We start from the raw sequence: 17,427 nt of genomic DNA, 5'->3' as shown, positions 1-17,427 counted from the left end.
AGTAGGCAGTGGCTGCAGAGCCTGAAATCAGAGGCAGAAGAACATACAAGAAAACCAACACGAGAAAGACAAGAGACAGCAGAACGAAATTGAAGAGATGCTACTGACACACAAGATTTCCAAAGAAAAATAATATTCTTTTCTACTCTAGGCACAAAGCCTGAAATTTTTGGGGAGGGGGCCCAGTCAATTACATCGACTTCAATATGCAACTGGTACCTCATTTATTGACCCTGAAAGGATGAAAGGTAAAGTCGACCTTAAAGAATTTAAACTCAGAACGTAAAGACAGACAAAATACTGCTAAGCATTTCGCCTGAAGTGCTAACATTTCTTATTCTTTATTGCCCAGAAGGGGCTAAACATAGAGGGGACAAACAAGGACAGACAAATAGATTAAGTAAATTACATCAACTCTAGTGCATAACTGGTACTTAATTTATTGACCCCAAAAGGATGAAAGGTAAAGTTGACCTTGGCAGAATTTGAACTCAGAATGTAAAGACAGACGAAATAAAAACATGATGTTGATGATGGTGGTGGTATTCAAGAGGAATGTTGTAGTTCTAGTGGTTGTGGTGGAAGTGGTTGTAGTCTAGCTCCAACTCAACCTCAACTGAGCAAACCCGTGTTGAAAAGCACCCCAGCTCATGACTCCCTTTAAGACTGTGGAGTTTGATCTGAGAAATATTAAGTAGCTACTTCTAGCAGATTGGCTGATCTTGAAGAGGCTCCCCTGGTGGTGATGGTGGAGTGAATGGTGAAGCTGAAAGTTTAAATGTTAAGTAGAGAGCGAGGCAAGGTGTATTTTGTCTTAACTGAGAGAGAGAAGAAAGGGGGTGAAAGAAAGATCCAGGGGTGGAATAAAGTATCAATAAAAAAAAAAGGAGGAACCAGGGCTGGGGAGAGACATAAGAGATATGAGGGTGCAGGGAAATGATGCTCATGGGTAGATGGGTGGTGGTGAGAGGGAACTGAGATACAGGGGGGAGGAGGGAGGATCATGTGAGGTAGGAGGAGAGCTAATATTCCAAAGGACAGCAAAGTCTTCTCGAAAAGACACAGCCGAGAACGGGGGGGGGTTGTGTGTGTGTGTGTGTGTGTGTGGAGTTGGGGGTAATTTGTGGGTGAGGGGGTGGATGATATGCTAAGAGGGGTCAGAGAAACAGAAGCTGCAGCAGGGTAGGGACATTCCTCACTCCCATCCTCCCATCACCCCCTTGAGCAGGACAATGAGAATGACTGTGGGGGGGGAGGCAGTGTAGGAACATGGTAGTGGTGGTGGTGGTGGTGGTGAGGGTAGAGTGTTAGTTATGCATTCCCTTGCACCTTCCTTATTTTTTTCTCAGGAGGGAAGAATAGAGGGAGCAGAATGGGGGAGGGGGTAGAATAAGTATACCCCCCCCACTGCCCCCCCGCCCGACTGAAAATTGAGTGGGGTAAAGGCAGACCTGCCCAGACAGCACCTAGCAGTGGGGAGAGAAGTTGAAGGAGAGGGAAAGAGATGGAGAATGGGAAGAGGGAGAGAGAGAAAGAAGAGGGAGACAGGGATTGATTATGTCACCCACCAATGCCCTCAGATGTAGTAAATAACAGTTTTAAGCGTTAAATTAGCCAAGCAAGTTGATTGGTTGGGACAGTTGATACCTTTCAATCACTATGTCTAATTCAGTATATTTATATTCTGGCACCCTGCAACATCAACAACAACAGCATCGAATTCCTTCAAATACGAAAAGATCCCAAATAAAATTTGTCTTTTTTTTTTTTTTTTTTTTTTTTTTAAGCATTGCTAGTCAGTCCCCAGATGTTAATTAAGGAGTGGGGAGAAGGTGTCTTGGATGGAATGGAGAGAAAGCATTGGCTAAGAATGTGGAAGAAACACAATCCAAAACATCGAGATTGGTGACACAACAATGTTAATAATAATAATAATAATAATAATAATAATAATAATAATAATAATAATAATAATAATCCTTTCTTCTGAAGGCACAAGGCCTAAAATTTTGGTGGGAGGGGAAATAGTAATAATGATGATAATCCTTTCTACTGAAGGCACAGGGCCTAAAATTTTGGTGGGAGGGGAAATAGTAATAATGATGATAATCCTTTCTACTGAAGGCACAAGGCCTAAAATTTTGGGGGAGGGGAAATAGTAATAATAATGATAATCCTTTCTACTGAAGGCACAAGGCCTACTATAGGCACAAGGCCTGAAATTTTGAAGGAAGGGGCTAGTCAGATCAACCCTTAGTAATAATGATGATAATAATAATAATAATAAATGCCCTGATGCAGTACCAGGCAGTGGCTCTCATGGCTTCTGATCTTAACTGATTGGAAGTGTTATCATGTACATTGTTTTGTCTTGGTATAAAAGATGGGCTACAGCAAATATTCTGCTCAATACCACAGATTTGCTTGTCAGTTGTTTGACCTTAACCAGTTGAGCATGTCCCTTAGTGGCTGACGCTATGTGCATCTCTGATCACGAGCAGAAGTAGTGGGGGAGCATCATAGCCATGTGTTGAGAGGGATTCTTTGGGGTTTGAATAATTCACCTCTGGAAACATGGGTGTTTCGTTCAACATCCTTAAACAACCCTTATTCAGGAACCTTTCGAGTGGGATGGGTTACTCGACCTGAAGAAAATTCTAACTGGGCCCCACCTGCAAGGTCATGTGCTGTTTATCTTGATATGAGATGACCATGTCACGCACACATGGTTGTGATGCATGTGCCTAGTGTACCCTTATCAGACGGGTAGTCATGATGGGTATATTGGGCTTCGTATATTTTACCCCAGTGTCACTTTGATGGCATGCACTGCTCTCTCACTCAATAATAATAATAATAAATGCCCTGATGCAGTACCAGGCAGTGGCTCTCATGGCTTCTGATCTTAACTGATTGGAAGTGTTATCATGTACATTGTTTTGTCTTGGTATAAAAGATGGGCTACAGCAAATATTCTGCTCAATACCACAGATTTGCTTGTCAGTTGTTTGACCTTAACCAGTTGAGCATGTCCCTTAGTGGCTGACGATATGTGCATCTCTGATCACGAGCAGAAGTAGTGGGGGAGCATCATAGCCATGTGTTGAGAGGGATTCTTTGGGGTTTGAATAATTCACCTCTGGAAACATGGGTGTTTCGTTCAACATCCTTAAACAACCCTTATTCAGGAACCTTTCGAGTGGGATGGGTTACTCGACCTGAAGAAAATTCTAACTGGGCCCCACCTGCAAGGTCATGTGCTGTTTATCTTGATATGAGATGACCATGTCACGCACACATGGTTGTGATGCATGTGCCTAGTGTACCCTTATCAGACGGGCAGTCATGATGGGTATACTGGGCTTCGTATATTTTACCCCAGTGTCACTTTGATGGCATGCACTGCTTTCTCACTCAATAATAATAATAATAATAATAATAATAATAATCCTTTCTTCTGAAGGCACAAGGCCTAAAATTTTGGTGGGAGGGGAAATAGTAATAATAATGATAATCCTTTCTACTGAAGGCACAAGGCCTACTATAGGCACAAGGCCTGAAATTTTGAAGGAAGGGGCTAGTCAGATCAACCCTAGTAATAATAATAATATAATAATAATAATAATAATACTTATTATTATTTTTTTTAAAAATGCAAGAAGAAGAAAAAGAAGAGCAAAGGAGGTACATGGAAGGACCTGAAACCAGTGGTGAAGAGTTTCTATATTATGTTTGATAGGGACACAACAAAGGGAACCAAAAGAAACCAATAAAATATTGGTTCCGATATAGGCACAAGGCCAAATATTTATGGGGGTGGGGTGGAGTGGAATGAATCAACTCAACCCTGGAAGGATGAGAAGTAAATTTGATCTCTGTGGGATTTAAACTTAGAATGCAAACAGCTGCCACAATAACTACCACTAGGTATTTTCCTCAAGCTTTAATAATTTTGGCAATGTAGAATTTCTAACATGGCACAAATTGAGAAATTTTGGAGAGTGGGATATGTCGGTATATTTCATCAACCCTGAGAGGATAAAAGGTAAAGTTGGCTATGGCAGGATTTGAACTTAGAATGCTGAGGGTTAGAACAAATTACAGCAAGGTATGTTGCCTGATGTAACAATTCTACCAATGATTTCTTCACATAGCACTCTGTTACTTCTGCTAAATATATATGGAATGGTTGTGTGGTAAGAAGCTTGCTTCCCAACCACATGGTTCTGGGTTCAGTCCCACTGCATGGCACCTTGGGCAAGTGTCTTCTACGATAGCCTTGGACCGACCAAAGCCTTGTGAGTGGAATTGGTGGACAGAAACTGAAAGAAGCCCATCTAATGTGTATGTGCGTGTGTGTGTGTGTGTCTATTTGTGTCTTCATATCAAATCTGAACGCAGTCAGATTGAGGATGCCCGAGATCCTAAAGGTCACACACACAGATAGACAGAACGGATTTTATATAATAGATGCACACACACGTGGAAGACATGGGAATGGGGAAAAAATGAAGTTCTTCAGCCTGACGAGCAGCTAGCGGATTACCCCTTGTAAATTCGCAGTTCAGCAACAAGACACCAATAATATAGTTACCAGGCCTAAAAAAATTAAGTACCAGGGTCATATGTTAGGGAATTTAGAGTCTTAAATTCTCTGAGGCAGTGTCCCAGCATGGCCACAATCAAATGACTGAAACACATAAAAGATGAAAGATAAAAGATTTGCACACACACACACACACACGTGTGTGTGTGCACATACATGCACATACCTAAACATACCAGAAAGCAATCAATTTTCCCAGTTAACTTACATGTCTGTTACACCCTATCACCTGTTGAAAAATTACTAAAGTACCAGACACCCCTGCTCCTACTTCCTGAATGACCCACCCAACAACAATCCCTGGAACCCCACAACTCCCTCCATCTGGACACACCAGATCATCTCTCTCTATCCCTAATCGAACAATTATATGGCCACACACACCCCCCCAACCAGTTGCATCACAATCAATCAACGCCGAAAACAGAGAGAGAACATTTATAACATATCAATACAGTCACTGCTTTGATTTCACACTTGAAAGATAGACTCGTTTTAGTCTGGTCTGGTCAGGTATTGGTGGTGGTGGTGGTGGTGGTGGTGGTGGTGATGTAGTGTGGTCTGGTTTTGTGCTTTTAGTGGTACATAGTGGTTTGTGATACAAGCAGAATATAAACAGACAGATAGATAGATACATACAAATGCTGATGGACGGACAGGGGGACAGATGAATAGATAGATAGTTAGACAGACAGACAGCTATATAAACAGATAGACAGACAGACAGAGAGACAGATGAAGAGATAGATAGATAGATAGATAGATAGATAGATAGATAGATAGACAGATAGACAGACAGACAGACAGACAGACAGATAGGTAGACAGACAGGTAGATAGATAGATAGATAGATAGATAGATAGATAGATAGATAGATAGATAGATAGATAGAAAGATAGATAGATAGAAAGACAGATAGATAAACAGATAGACAGACAGACAGAGAGATAAATGAATAGATAGATAAATAGATAGATAGATAGATAGATAATAGATAGATAGATAGATAGATAGATAGATAGATAGAAAATAGATATATAAACAGACAGACAGATGAATAGACAGACAGACAGACAGGAAAAGACAGAAAAGCAAGAACAGATGGGGAAAAAAGGAGAGTGTGTATGAATGCAGACATTATATTTAATATATATACTAAATAAGTATGTGTGTGTATATGTGCATGTGCACTTGTAGAAACACACACAGACATGTACATACATACATACAAACATACATACATACATACAGACAGACAGACAGACAGACAGACAGAGAAGACACACACAGACAAAATGTAAAGTGCTGCCTGTTATGAAAAGAGCACATGAAAAAACCCAGAAACAAATAAAAACCTGCACCCGCCAATCATACAGAACCTTACTCCCTAATCATAATCCATCATCATCAGGCCCCGGCATCAACCAGCATCACAACCACTAAATCTTAGGGGCTACAAAAACTTAAGTGACATAACCATTTGCAACATAAAAGTTTCAAAGAACAGGCAGCATGTGTGAAGGCAAGGCAAGAGCTGAAGGAGCGGAGTGGGGTCGAGAGGTATAAAAAGGGAGAGGAAACGGCAGGAGGAGGAGGAGGGGCTGGAATGGCTGCTGAATACTGGGTTTTATGTTATTGGTGTTGGATGGAGGGTGTAGGGGATGGAGGATGTAGGGGATGGAGGGTGTAGGGGATGGAGGTGGGGCGAGGGTTTCTATAATTGATTTTTTTTTTTTCTGGGATCAAAAAAAAAAGGGGGAATTACCTGTTGGCAGTGGTAGTGAAGGTGTGGCAATGTTGTGAAGAAGTACTGAGGCAGGCAGCAGCGGTGGTGGTGGTGATGGTGGTGGTAGTTATGGTGGTAGTGGTGGTGGTGGTAGTTATGGTGGTGGTGGTGGCGGTGGTGGTGGTGGTGGTAGGGATTGTTGCTAATGATGTTGGGAAATTTTTCAGTGTAGTGTGATGTTGATGCTGTTGTTGTTGTTGTTGTTGTTGCTGGTGATGGTGGTTGTTGCTGTTGTAGCAGTAGTGGTGGCGTCCAAACAGCAGTGCGAAGAAGAGTAAGAAGGAAAGAGACAAACAGACAGACAGACAGTCAGGGGGAAGGGGGAGACTAATAGAGCAGAAAAGAGTTCAGCATTTTGTGAAAAAGCTGTCACACTTCATAAAAGTGCACACACACACACCACACACACCACATACACACACACACACAACACCACATACACACACACACCACACACCACACACAACACACACACACATATATATTCGCATGCAGAAACCTATACAGTCACACACAAACATACACATCATTGGAGACAATACAAGAAAGGCCAGGTTATCTATCCATCACATCCATGCCCATCCCCTCCTATTATTCTCACTATATATTTTTCCACCACCACAACAGATAGAAAGGATTTCCACTCCCACACCTTGCATTTACCCCCCCCCATTCCCCACCCTGCCCGCACAACATCAAAGGCTCTCTATACCATTACCACCACCATCACCACCACATCAACCAGCAGCACTACCACAACCCACACCACTGCTACAAGAGATACCAACATCATCACTGACACCATGAAGTTAGGTTCCACCACCACCAATCACCCCTCATCACCACCATCACCACCATCACCACTGTTGCCACCATCACCATCATCACCACCATCACCACCAACACCATCATCACAACTAGCATATTCCTCCAGATGCCACTAATTTCTATTGAGGCACACCCCATTACGTGCCACTACTATAATATAGTGATTCAGGCTTTTTGTAGTGGAGAGTGGTAGCATCAATGGTAGCAATGGTTGATGGTTGCAACAATAGTGATGCTACTGTTGGTTACAAATCTTAGCACATTGCCAGCAATTTCAGGGGAGGGTGTAAATCAATTACACTGACCCCCAGAGCGAAACCAGTACTTATTTTATCGACCCCCAAAACTGATGAAAAGCGAAGTCAACCTCAGTGGAATTTGAACTCAGAATGTAAATCGGATGAAATGCTGCTAAGCATTTTGTCTGGCATGCTAACGATTCTGCCATCCTGCCATTTTAATAATAATAATAAGAAGAAGAAGAAGAAGAAGAAGAACTGTCTTAACTGGTACATCACACGTATTGAGAAGAGCATTGTCGATGTGAGAACTATTACTACCCATGTATTTTAATTTAACTTTATTTCTATCAAAAAAAAAAAAAAAGAACGAACTAGTGAGTTTAGTTTAATGGCCTACCAATGTATACTCTGAGTTTCTTTGCCCTAGGAGTCGGGAAGACACTCGGCAAGAAATGGAAGCAAATTTGAAAGAAGAAGAAAAAAATGATAATAAATGATAATAATAATAATAATAAACATTGTTTTGTCTTGGTATAAAAAATGGGCTACAGCAAATATTCTGCTCAATACCACAGATTTACTTGTCAGTTGTTTGACCATAACCAGTTGAGCATGTCCCTTAGTGGCTGATGATATGTGCATCTCTGGTCACGAGCAGAAGTAGTGGGGGAGCATCATAGCCATGTGTTGAGAGGGATTCTTTGGGGTTTGAATAATTCACCTCTGGAAACATGGGTGTTTCGTTCAACATCCTTAAACAACCCTTACTCAGGGACCTTTTGAGCAGGATGGGTTACTCGACCAGAAGAAAATTCTAACTGGGCCCCACCTACAAGGTCATGTGCTGTTTAGCATGTCCCTTAGTGGCTGATGATATGTGCATCTCTGATCAGGAGCAGAAATAGTGGGGGAGCATCATAACCTATACAAGTAAGGAAAAGCCAAGAGAAAGAAGAATAACAACAAACACTGTCATAATTTAGGGAGACTGGTGAACATGATTTGAGATCTCCAGAGGCTCAACGTCACCCTGGAGGATGCAGAAGTGCTGGCATGAGACCTTTAGCGATGGAGAGCACTAGTGGACTTGGTTGTCTCTGTGCATGATGCCTCTGGGACCACTAACTTGGAATAAGCCCAGTCCCATCAAGCAAGAGCACAAAGCCAAGCCAAGCCACCCAGCTCCATAGAAATAAAAACCATATCCTTCTCACAGAACTTGCTACTATTAAGCTCTTCAGCATATAAACTGGCCATATATGTATTTCTTTACTACCCACAAGGGGCTAAACACAGAGAGCACAAACAAGGACAGATAAACGGATTAAGTCGATTACATCGACCCAGTGCGTAACTGGTACTTGTTTAATCAACCCCGAAAGGATGAAAGGCAAAGTCGACCTCAGCGGAATTTGAACTCAGAACATAATGGCAGACGAAATACAGCTACGCATTTCGCCCAGCGTTCTAACGTTTCTGCCAGCTCGCCGCCTAACTGGCCATATATGGCGTCTCACACATATTTAGCAATATCATTCTACAATCACATCGTCAACATCTCAAAGCTATGAGATAATACATGATCAATTCAAAACAATGAGAATAAATAAGCATTAGATTTGACAGAGTAACCTGAATGCTGAAGGGCTGAAAATAGATATAAAAGGGAAGATATTTTCAATGATATAGTCCTAGGTGCACTATACCCGATAACAAATGAATAAGCGGAAAGTGTAACCTCTCGAAAGAGCTGTTCTTCACTCCTGCTCCAGAGCATCGGCTGCGGGGTCACTCCGAAAAAAGCTCTATCTGCGACGATTTCATCTCAATCGAAGGAGAGGGGCTTTCTCCGTCCGGGTTGCAGATCCGTGTGGAAAAGCTGCCGGACGAGATAGTGAAGATGCCGACGACCCCGCATCGGTTCAAAGTCTCTCTTGACCAGAAATGGCCTGAACTCTTTGCATGAACACCCTCCCTGTACACAATCCATGTCCCCCTACATGGCCTTGCTTTTTGCTTTTTGAGCCAGAAAAATTAACTTAACTTAACTTAATAAAATATAAAAGAAATACCAGTTTGGTATTTGATCATATATCTGCTGGGCAACAAGAAGACTACAGAGAACTTTTAGGTACACCAAGAGAGGAGCACTAGATACACTATGGCTAGGAGTTGTTTAAGGTAGGGGTGATAGTAAAATGGTCACAACTAGAAAACATTTGATTAGGTTTCTGCTCAACAGGGGCAAACTTTGGGGGTTAAATAACCTATACATAATCTGACATATGCATCACTGACTTAGGAGATTTTTTTTCAAGTTCAACATTTAATTTTTTTTTTGTTTTTTATTATTTTGTTTTCTTTATCAATTACTCCCAACCCTCGTTCTCTCCTGCCATGGCTTCCACCACTGTTGCAACTCCTCTACCTCCTGCTGTTCCACCTTCCTTTTAAGCCATTCCTCTCACAGAACCAAACCAAATCAAACCAAACCTGACATATGCATCAGTGAACAAACACACCAAACACTTGTGTTATTTGTAATTTAAGATAGATATCTCTCTACCTCTGCTGCCAGTTCAGTTCTGATTACTAATCAAACAGTTCTTCTTTTGGCTAATCAACTGCTTGATCACAGACCAGTCTTTTGTTTGTTTGCTTTTTTTTCTTTTTGCTTTTTTTTTTGTTTTTGTTTAAGGCCCACATTTAATCAGAAAGTAAGCAATTAAATTGGTTTCAAATAATTTTATAATCAATACTCCAGAGTATTTTATATTTTATATACACACATACAGGTGTCTGTGTATATCTGTGAATGTGTGTGTATCAGTATGGATGTGTTGTGTGTGTGTGTGCAGGTGTTAGTACTAATGATTGGTTGTTAGCATATGCACTTGTATGTGTATGTATGTATGTGTGTATGTGTGTGTGTGTGTGTGTGTGTGTGTGTGTGTGTGTGTGTGAAGATGCTCTTCTGTGTGCAGAAGAAATAGAAAAGGTTTGTGTATAGATGTTTGAAGGTACGCAGTCATTGGGTTTAATAAAAATTGAAAAAAAAAGAATTTGAAAAACAGAATAGAAAAAGAAAAAAATTTCTTTATAGAAAATAAAATTTAAGAAAACGAAAAGACCCACACAAAAATAACAAAAAGGAACCAAAATAAACTGAAAAACCAATTTTAAGATTCAAAGACAGGCATATGAGGGTGGGGAGCGATGGGCTGTTTCTAGCAACAGGTCAACAAACAGTGAGAATATTATATTGATGGATTGATTTGGAGATGCATAACAACAACTGATTGACTGAGTGGCTGAGTGAGGGAGTGTCAGGAGTTCAAATCTGATGAGAAGCAAGCTTTTGTTATATATGAGAAGAGAGAGGAAGAAAAAAAAAGGTTGCTGGAGAGGTGGGAGTAGAAAACAGAAAGTAAACAAAAAAAATATTTTTGAAAAGATTGTTAAACGTGAGAGAAATAAGAAAGCAGAGAAGAATATTAGAATTAATAATTAATTAATAAGATTTACAATATCTAGATATATCTTCGCTAGATTCATCAGAATCAAATCTTTAATTAGCATAATGGGTTTTTCTGGGGTTTTTGGTTTGTTTTGTTATTAGTTTTGGCATTTTTATATTTGAAAAAAAAAATACTAAAAGTACAAAAACAAGAAGATAAATCACTGTTTTTGAAGTTTTCAATGAATAGCAAGATAGAGACGGGTGAAGGGGTGAGGGCAATATTGTTTAGCCCAAGGTCAACCAGCCCTATTCAAGCAGATCTATGATGACAGTGTTCTATCAAAGACAATCCTGTTTTATTTTATATATTTTTCAGACATAATGTACCTAGGAATACATCATTCAACATGTCCTGCCAATTTACAGGTCAAGCAGTCAACCACATGGATGCAGCTTCATTGGATTGGTGTTGCTGTTGTTGCTGCTGTTGTTGTTGTCATTGTTATTTACCCTTGTATCGGCCATGATTAAACAGATCTATGATCAAAGCTGTTCCAACCATGACTGTCGGTGAGGTTGAGAATGGGAAAGCTGAGGACCTCAGCTGCTATAAGCTCACCCCCTTCTCCATGGGCTGAAAAGTAGGAGGAGAACACCATCCCACTCAGTCCCACACCCATTTCCATTACTGATGACCATCCTGTCTTAATTTTCTTTTTCGGGCATAATACCTACACAGTGGTTAGGGTTTTTGGTTTATGGTCGTGAGTTCAATTCCTAGCAGCAAGACTTTACTTCACATTGCTCCAGTCCACTCAGCTGGCAAAAATGAGTGGTACTTGTAATTCAAAGGACCAACTTTATCACATTCTGAGTCACTCTGAATGTCCCGGAGAACTACATTAAGGGCACACATGACTGTGGAGTGCTCAGCCACTTGCACATTAAATATCACAAGCAGGTTGTTCTGATGATCGGACCAACTGGAGCCCTTGTCATCATAACTAACATAGTCCCAGTGCATCTGCATACATACTCTTTACTCTTACTCTTTTACTTGTTTCAGTCATTTGACTGTGACCATGCTGGAGCACCGCCTTTAGTTGAGCAAATAACAGGGCCTATACAATATGTTAGAGTATACTTCTGCTCCTTACAAACACATGCTTTTTTTTACTCTTTTTTGTTTTAGTGATTTGACTGTGGCCATGCTGGAGCACCGCCTTTAGTCGATCAAATCAAACCCAGGACTTATTCTTTGTAAGCCTAGTACTTATTCTATCGGTCTCTTTTGCTAAGCCGCTAAGTTACAGGGACGTAACCACACCAGCATCGGTTGTCAAGCGATGTTGGGGGGACAAACACACACATACATATATATATATACATATATACGTCGGGCTTCTTTCACTTTCCGTCTACCAAATCCACTCACAAGGCTTTGGTTGGCCTGAGGCTATAGTAGAAGACACTTGCCCAAGGTGCCATGCAGTGGGACTGAACCCGGGACCATGTGGTTGGTAAGCAAGCTACTTACCACACAGCCACTCCTAAAAACTATTTTATCTAATGAGTAATTTTATTTCTTTACAAAATGCTTAGAGGCATTTTATCCATTTTTACATTCTGAGTTCAAATGCTACCAAGGACAATTTTGCCTCTCATCCTTACAAAGTTGATGAAATAAATACCAGCTGAGCATTGGAGTTGATGTAATTGACTTACTCCCTACTCTGAAATTACTGGCCTTGTGCCAAATCATGAAATCAATATTCTCCCATACTGAATATATAAATTTAACCCTTTACTGTTCATATTATTCTGCCTAAATTAATCCTTTTTTATCCACATTGTTTTGAACTAATCATGCATTATCTTGTAGCTTTGAGATTTTGATGAGGTAGCAGTTAATTTTTAAGATGATATTGTAGGGTTGGTGTGAGAGACCAGATATAGCTAGTTTGAACATAAAACAAGCAGAATACTTTTGGCCGGATATGGCCGGTTTAAAGGCTAAAGGATTAAGGAAAAAAAACTTTCTGATTTGGACCACAAATTTAGCCTCAACAGAGAAGCTGAAGCTACAACCTTCTCAACTGAAGAACAAGCTGTCACTACAAGTAACAATGAAAGGAATATTTCTACTTGCCACAAAATACATGGCCTGAGTGTGTATCTCTTGTGATAATGAACCTCACTAGGTGACATTAGCTCTGACAAAATACACTTGGAGACAGTATAACCTAGCAAAGCTACTTTAGACATCAAAATTTAATGCGATAAAGCAAAAAAAAAAACTCTCTGGTATTCATATTAATTTCAATCTTTCTCAGAAAATGACAAAGTGAAAATACTATGGAGCTTCATCATACAAGCAGACCACCAGCTAGCACAAGTCTTACTTCATGTTCATGACAACGGTATATTAATCATCGATATAAGGCGGCAAGCTGGCAGAATTGTTAGCACGCCGAGCAAAATGCTTAGCTATTACGTTCTGAGTTCAAATTCCGCCGAAGTCAACTTTACCTTTCATCCTTTCAGGGTTGATAAATTGAGTACCAGTTACACACTGGGGTCGATATAATTGACTTAATCTGTTTGTCTATCCTTGTTTGTCCCCTCTGTGTTTAGCCCCTTGTGGGTAGTAAAGAAATAGGTATTTTGTTTGTCTTTACGTTCTGAGTTCAAATTCTACCGAGGTCGACTTTGCCTTTCATCCTTTCGGGGGTCGATAAATTAAGTACCAGTTATGCACTGGGGTCGATACAATCGACTTAATCCATTTGTCTGTCCTTGTTTGTCCCCTCTGTGTTTAGCCCCTTGTGGGCAATAAAGAAATAGATATAGCAATACTAAATAAATATAACATTGTACATAAGTGAACCGAAATACTATGGAGTTATACTAACACAGCTGCTGAACTAAAAACATTATACCAATTACAGGATGTACCGATCACTGGTACAACAAGAGTGATGCACAACCATTTCTGTAAAGACTTTGACAAATTACCTATAAGGATAGGCATCGCCTGTGTCTGCTTTGCTCAATCACACATGCATTAGTGCTTGCATTTGGTAGATGCGCTTGTTCGTTGTTTGCCTCAATGGGTGGTCTCGTTCAACTTGACGTTGCTGGCATCCGAATTTTATGCATGGTGGCAATCCACTATTTGTTCACAGTCATATGTTCATCATCTCACGACATTCAGCCAATCTGCATGGTTCCTCTGAGGACGTTCTTTACCAAGGCAGCCAGTAGATACACTGTGAAAAGATTAGAGTACTCAGAGCGAGTCCCACTGCCTTGCATGTGAAAAGCAGAAAACAGCAATACTAGCATCTGTAAACATTGTTAGGGCATTCTCACAAAGCATTTGTTTTTACAGTTAAACCTGAACATTTTTCATTCACAATGAAGATCCAAGCATGATCTCCAAGTTGTACATAATTCTTGCTTCGAGAAAGGAAAATTTCTATGTGTTTCTGAAACCATGAATTATTATCATAATCACTGCTGCCACCACCACTACCATCATCATCATCATTAGCGGCACCCTGATAAATTGCAGAAAAAACAAGCAAGAAACATACTTCCATTCCAATTTGCCATCATCCTGCTTGGGATTATAGAACTAAACAGAAACAGTGTATGAACTGCCACCATCAACAACACCACCACAACCAACCAAAACCACCAGTGCAGTTTAGGAGGATATTTTTCTACTAAAATAGTCAACAAGATCAATACAGTCAAGTTATTGATATGAACATGCTGAGGCAAACTGGGCAGGTTTCATGGCTAAATCCAAATGGTTTTAGTAATTATAGTGTTGTTGCATTTACAGAAAAAAAAAGACTATTTAAAAAACACAATATAAAAGTCTAAAATAAGATAAAATTATTTTAGAATCAGAAAAGAATCCAAATAAGAGGCAGTGAATCCAGCTGGTGTTAAGTTAAAGTGGTATATCTGTTAAAAAAAATATTTAAAAATAAAGGCTAAGAATCCAATTTAAAATGATACGGAGTCCTTTAAAGTCAACCTGATCACTTTTAATTAAAAAAACGAAATAAAAGAATCCAAACTGTTTTAATAATGAAGCAGTAAATTTTTTTTTAAATGTTTAATTGTAAACAGGATTGCTTCATCATGAATGAAAGGTTTTCTGAGTTTGACTTAACAGGGAACTACTACAAATTGTAATGAACCAAGATGAAAAATAAAATCAATATTAGAAAATTTGATACTGGTTTCAAATTTTGGCACAAGGCCAGCAATTTCGGGGGAGAGGATTAAGTCAATTACATTGACCCCAGTGCTCAACTGGTACTTATTTTATCAGTGCCAAAAGGATGAGAAACTAAGTCGACCCTGGTGGAATTTGAACTCAGGACATAGGGGCTACACACAGAGGGGACAACCAAAGACAGACAAATGGATTAAGTCAATTATATCGACCCCAGTGCGCAACTGGTATTTATTTAATCGACCCCGAAAGGATGAAAGGCAAAGTCGACCTCGGCGGAATTTGAACTCAGAACATAACGGCAATTGAAATCTTTAAACTATGAAACTGAAACAGCTGTAAGTGATTATGTTTATTTTTACAGTTAATAAATATACTTATTAATTGATATTTTTCCTTTTTCTTATATATATATATTATATATACACACACACACACACACACACACATACGGAGTAAGAGATAGTCATAGAGCGACCATTGGATTCACACCTACAAAGTGCTTAGCAGTATAGGCGACTCATCAGATTCAAATGGCTGATGGCACATAACCTCTTAACTGCAGGAAGAAGTATATCACAGTCAGTTATTCTAGAGAAACACAAAACTAACTACCCATCATGTATTTCTTTCTCCAGTTGTAGAGAAGTCATGCGCCTCCAGCCATTTGAGTCTGCCAAATTGCCAATACTGCTAAGCGGTTTATAGGTGCAAAACCAATGGTCACTCTATGACTGGCCATAACATTTAACTTCTCAAAAAATATATTACTGCTCTAATGCATTAGTGTGCTTTTTTTTATGGATATATGAACTACTGACACAATATACAAACACACGTGTGTGTGTGTAATGCAGAATGCAACTATATTATTAGTGGAGAACCAACCAAGAACTCTTTAGTTATATATGCTAATGGAGACCACTAAACTGATATACATGGGTAGCTCGTCCACCAAAAGCTTTCATGAACTGTCCATACAGAGGATATAAGCTATTCACACCATACAAACACTGAGGCATGTTCAAGTGAGGCAAATTGGAATGATCTCAGCCAGATCTTAATTTCAGACACATTGATGAGTAGTGTCGACTGCAAAGACAATCACAGAAAACGTTTTAGGCAAGATAGAATAATCCTGTTTACCAGCATGCAATATATAATATATATATATATGTGTGTGTATATATATATATATATATATATATATATATACCAGTTGTTATTATTATTGTTATTATTATTAATATTATTATTATTATCATTATTATTATTATTATTATTGTTGTTGTTGTTGTTATTATTATTTAACGGTTTGATTTGGCCTCATGCAAGTTTTGTATAATGAGCCGACAAAAGTTTAAGCTGCATGAAGCTGATTCAAGCTGTTAAATAATAATAATAATAACAATAATAATAACAATAATAATAACAATAATAATAATAATGATAATAATAATAATAATACATGTAACTCCTATCACATGCACTAAGTACATCATTCTTTTGCTTGACCAGTCACTCATATATACACAACACATACACAATATATACACACATACATATATATATAAATAATAAACATACATAATATAGAATATATAGTATATATATATATATATATATATATATATATATATATAGTAATATAACAAATACACATACATATATATTGGGAGAATTCACAAACAAAACAAAGATGAGGACAGTGGTGTAGACAACAAATAGATGTATTAGTATAACACTCAGGAAGTGAAAAAGTCTTAACATTTCGAGCCTATGCTCTTCCACAGAAAGGAACACAGAAAGAAGCAAGGAGAGAAAATAAAGAATGTGTAGTGGCTAGCGATCTATATATATACATTATATATAAAGTGAACACACACATGTACAGATAAACATACAAATATACATGTATTAATAGTATATATATATATATATATATATAGATATATATAGATTATATATATATATATATCTGTGTGTGGTGTGTGTGTGTGTGTACGCGCATATACACATGCACACATACATACACATATTTATGTTTATTGCACACACATATATATATCTCTACATGTGTACAAATGTACATATTCTTTTACTGATCATCAGCTGTGGCCATGGAATGGTGCCACTTTCAAGTGTTCAGTCAATTACATCAACCTGAGTAGCTGTCTTTAAATCTGGTACTCGTTTTATCAATCTCTTTTGAACTGTTAGATTATGGAAAACACACACACATGGATAGAATAT

General features: G+C 38.9%; 1 protein-coding gene across 1 annotated transcript in view; it reads right to left on the bottom strand.

The window, feature by feature from the left end:
* LOC118768020 (keratin, type II cytoskeletal 1-like) overlaps positions 1 to 14,056 on the bottom strand; it is a 52,323-nt gene extending 38,267 nt beyond the window's left edge. The window contains exon 1 of the mRNA XM_036513686.1: positions 13,938 to 14,056. Coding sequence (XP_036369579.1) covers positions 13,938 to 13,953 — 16 coding nt within the window. The 5' untranslated portion in view covers positions 13,954 to 14,056. The remainder of the gene's footprint in view (positions 1 to 13,937) is intronic.
* Positions 14,057 to 17,427: the final 3,371 nt, after the last annotated feature.

The sequence above is a fragment of the Octopus sinensis genome, linkage group LG26 (genome assembly GCF_006345805.1).
Source record: "Octopus sinensis linkage group LG26, ASM634580v1, whole genome shotgun sequence".
NCBI lineage: Eukaryota > Metazoa > Mollusca > Cephalopoda > Octopoda > Octopodidae > Octopus > Octopus sinensis.
This window is presented reverse-complemented; position numbering and strand designations above follow the sequence as displayed.